Source organism: Salvelinus sp. IW2-2015, unplaced genomic scaffold (assembly GCF_002910315.2).
Source record: "Salvelinus sp. IW2-2015 unplaced genomic scaffold, ASM291031v2 Un_scaffold1851, whole genome shotgun sequence".
Lineage (NCBI taxonomy): Eukaryota > Metazoa > Chordata > Actinopteri > Salmoniformes > Salmonidae > Salvelinus > Salvelinus sp. IW2-2015.
In genome coordinates this window covers 93,170-96,107 of record NW_019943216.1, presented here as the reverse complement: position 1 = coordinate 96,107, position 2,938 = coordinate 93,170, and the positions used below count along the sequence as shown (strand labels likewise).

The following is a 2,938-nucleotide window of genomic DNA, read 5'->3' as shown; positions in this document are numbered from 1 at the left end:
TAAACAATGTTGACATACCAAAAGACCAGTAGGCCTATGCTAGTAATTGTTTCTTGATGCCTCATTGCTGGTGAGCTTGCAAAGTAAATAGTTCATATTCGTGATGACCAATTTTATTTATTTTGGAGCTGCGTGTTTATTTATTATGGCAATCCTCTCTCTCTAAAAATGTGACTTCGTGCTGCACCCGATCCTTTATCTGTACAGCAATCTATACTCTGCCTTGTGGTTTTCAGACTTTAGTCCCACAACCCCTAAACATAGACGTAACTGAAACATAGACGTAACTGAAACATAGCACGTAACTGAAACATAGACCTGACTTGAAACATAGACCTGACTGAAACATAGAACCCTGACTGAAAACATTAGGGACCTGACTGAAACATAGACACTAACTGAGAAACATAGACCTGACTGAAACATAGACTGACTGAAACATAGACCTGACTGAAACCATCTTAGGAGCTCTGTGGTCAACAGCACCCGTTATGACACAGTGGACTATATGTGTCTGTTCTTCCATCTGTTTTTTGGGGGGGAATTCAGACAAGCTGTTTGTATTAAAGGAGAAATCCATAGGGCCTACATTGTAGAACAGTACAAACCTCAAGTCTCATTCTTCTTTGTGTCCCTCTTTGACAGTGTGGTGTAGCTAGGTCTAATGTTAGCCTGTGGTTTGTGTTCTGATGCCAGGACTGTTATTATTCCTTCACTGAGCAGCCATGCCAAGACTAGTTCAACACTCCCTGTTATTCCTTCACTGAGCAGCCATCTCCCTCTCACTATAACATGAGGACACTGCTACTGTCAGGGCTGAGTAGGTGAAACTCTCCCCTACTCACTGATACCGTGTCAGAGAACATTTAAAAAAATCCTAGTTAGGATTGGGGCAGGTTAATCTGATCCTAGATCTGTGGTTAGGGGCAATGTCTGTTTGGCCTCTCAGCGGTGTCAAATGGTATTTTGGACATTTACTTAATTTCCTTCGGCCCCAGGTTGTCGTGGCTACACAATGTTTTGTTTATTTGACAAGTGCATGCTCCGCCCATTCAGTAGTGCGTGTGTCTCCCCCTCACTTCCTGCTAAAAGCCACAGAGGACTAAATTTACCCCAGAAGGAGTGAGTGTGTGTGACTGTGTGTGTTGGTAACGGTGGGCAGGAGAGACACAGCAGTATAAACAGAAGGACGTATTATTCTCTGGAGTTAGGCTGAGAGAAGAGGGAAATAACAAAGGCCTCAAATCCCCCAGAGTCTGTTTAACGAAGTCTAAATGTGAAAGATGGACCCCAATAGATCACTTCTGCTGAATCATCCCAGTAATGGTGTGTTGGTCAATAGAGAACCTCTGTAGCATACAGCCAGGCTACTCAGTGCAAGACAGACACTTCTGCTTAACGGTGGTTGATAAACTAACATTGTGGCTGCTAGCATTAGCTAGTGTTTGCGTTTAGCGTCTTCTCTGCCTCCGTCTGCTTTGATCCCATTCACACCACACATCTGCAGTTGCAATGGCCAGAGTCTCTCCCTTTCCACAGCCAGTGCTAAAGTTTTAAACAAAGCGTGTGTTATCAGATATCCAACCAAAAATTTACTGATACTATTTCAATAGTGAAATGAATTTCAAACTCCCATCCCCTATAGAACACAGTCGTTAAATTTTTTTTTTTTGTATTTTTTGGCGGGGGGGGAAAAAAACCCTTTGGGGGTTTCCGTTTTTATGCCCTTAAAAAACCCCCTTTCTTTGTTTTTTTTTTCTGGCTTTTTTGTCGGGGGTTTAAAAAAAAAAAAACCCCTTCGGTGCCCTCTTTCTCCCGCAGGTTACTCTGGGGAAGATAGTCAGAATGCCGGTCATCCTGACCCCGCGTGCACTCTTGACCGCACGATTCCTCACAGAGGCAGCCGTGCCTGGTCGGCGCTCTTGTGGTCGTCAGAACGTTCATCACCAGCGATTCCATGACGGGATACCTGCCACGGCCGGAAAGCACATCCGCGAGGAGGTACGGGCGGCGAGTTGTTGTGGGGGGGTGACTGTCGGTACTTAGCGTGTGTGGGGGGGTGACTGTGTCGGTACTATAGCCGCATGTGGTGGGGGGTGACTGTCGGTACTATAGCCGTGTGTGTGGGGGGGTGACTGTCGGTACTATAGCCGTGTGTTGTGGGGGGGGTGACGTCGGTACTATAGCCTGTGTGTGGGGGGGTGACTGTCGGGTACTATAAGCCGTTGTGTGTGTGGGGGGGTGACTGTCGGGTACTATAGCCGTGTGTGTGGGGGGTGACTGTCGGTCCTATAGGTGTGGGTTTGGGGGGTGACTGTCGGTACTATAGCCGTGTGTGGGGGGGGGTGACTGTCGGTACTATAGCCGTGTGTGTGGGGGGGTGACTGTCGGTCCTATAGCCGTTTGTGTGGGGGGTGATGTCGGCGGAGCCACCAGATGGGATTAGACAGACAGACATTGTTCTATTGCTCTCAGTGCAGATGTTTTAAACCAGTCTCCAGTTTTAATCTTTTCACTTCTTCTCTGTATTATCTGTCATGTCTCCCCAGGTGGTGCTGAAAATGGTGAATGAGATCAAGAAGATCCCTGGCATCTCCCGGTTGATGTTTGACCTGACCTCCAAACCTCCCGGACCACAGTGGGAGTAGAGTCATGGAGAGAGAGAGGAGAGAGAAGGCTCATGGAGAGAGAGAGAGAGAGGGAGTGTGGTGAGCTCCTCCCCTTTCTTTCCCTCTCCTAACACCTCCACCACTCCCCTGGCCCGCCCCCCCCCCCCCTCTCCCAGTCTCTCCTCTCCTACTTTCTTTCCCCTGCCTAACACCTCCACACTCCCCCCCCCCCGTAGAACATTCCCATGGAAAGCAGGCACAGTACTGTGATCACGCACACTTGAAGCTGCCACTCTGCCCCCCCCCCCCCTCCTCCCCGTTTATTTTTG

At 48.4% G+C, this 2,938-nt stretch overlaps 1 protein-coding gene across 1 annotated transcript in view; it reads left to right on the top strand.

Annotated features, from left to right (window-relative positions):
* The window catches only part of LOC112072189 (GMP synthase [glutamine-hydrolyzing]-like), a 25,323-nt gene extending 24,633 nt beyond the window's left edge, over window positions 1-690 (top strand). Inside the window, exon 11 of the mRNA XM_070439689.1 lies at window positions 646-690. Coding sequence (XP_070295790.1) covers window positions 646-690 — 45 coding nt within the window. The remainder of the gene's footprint in view (window positions 1-645) is intronic.
* Window positions 691-2,938: the final 2,248 nt, after the last annotated feature.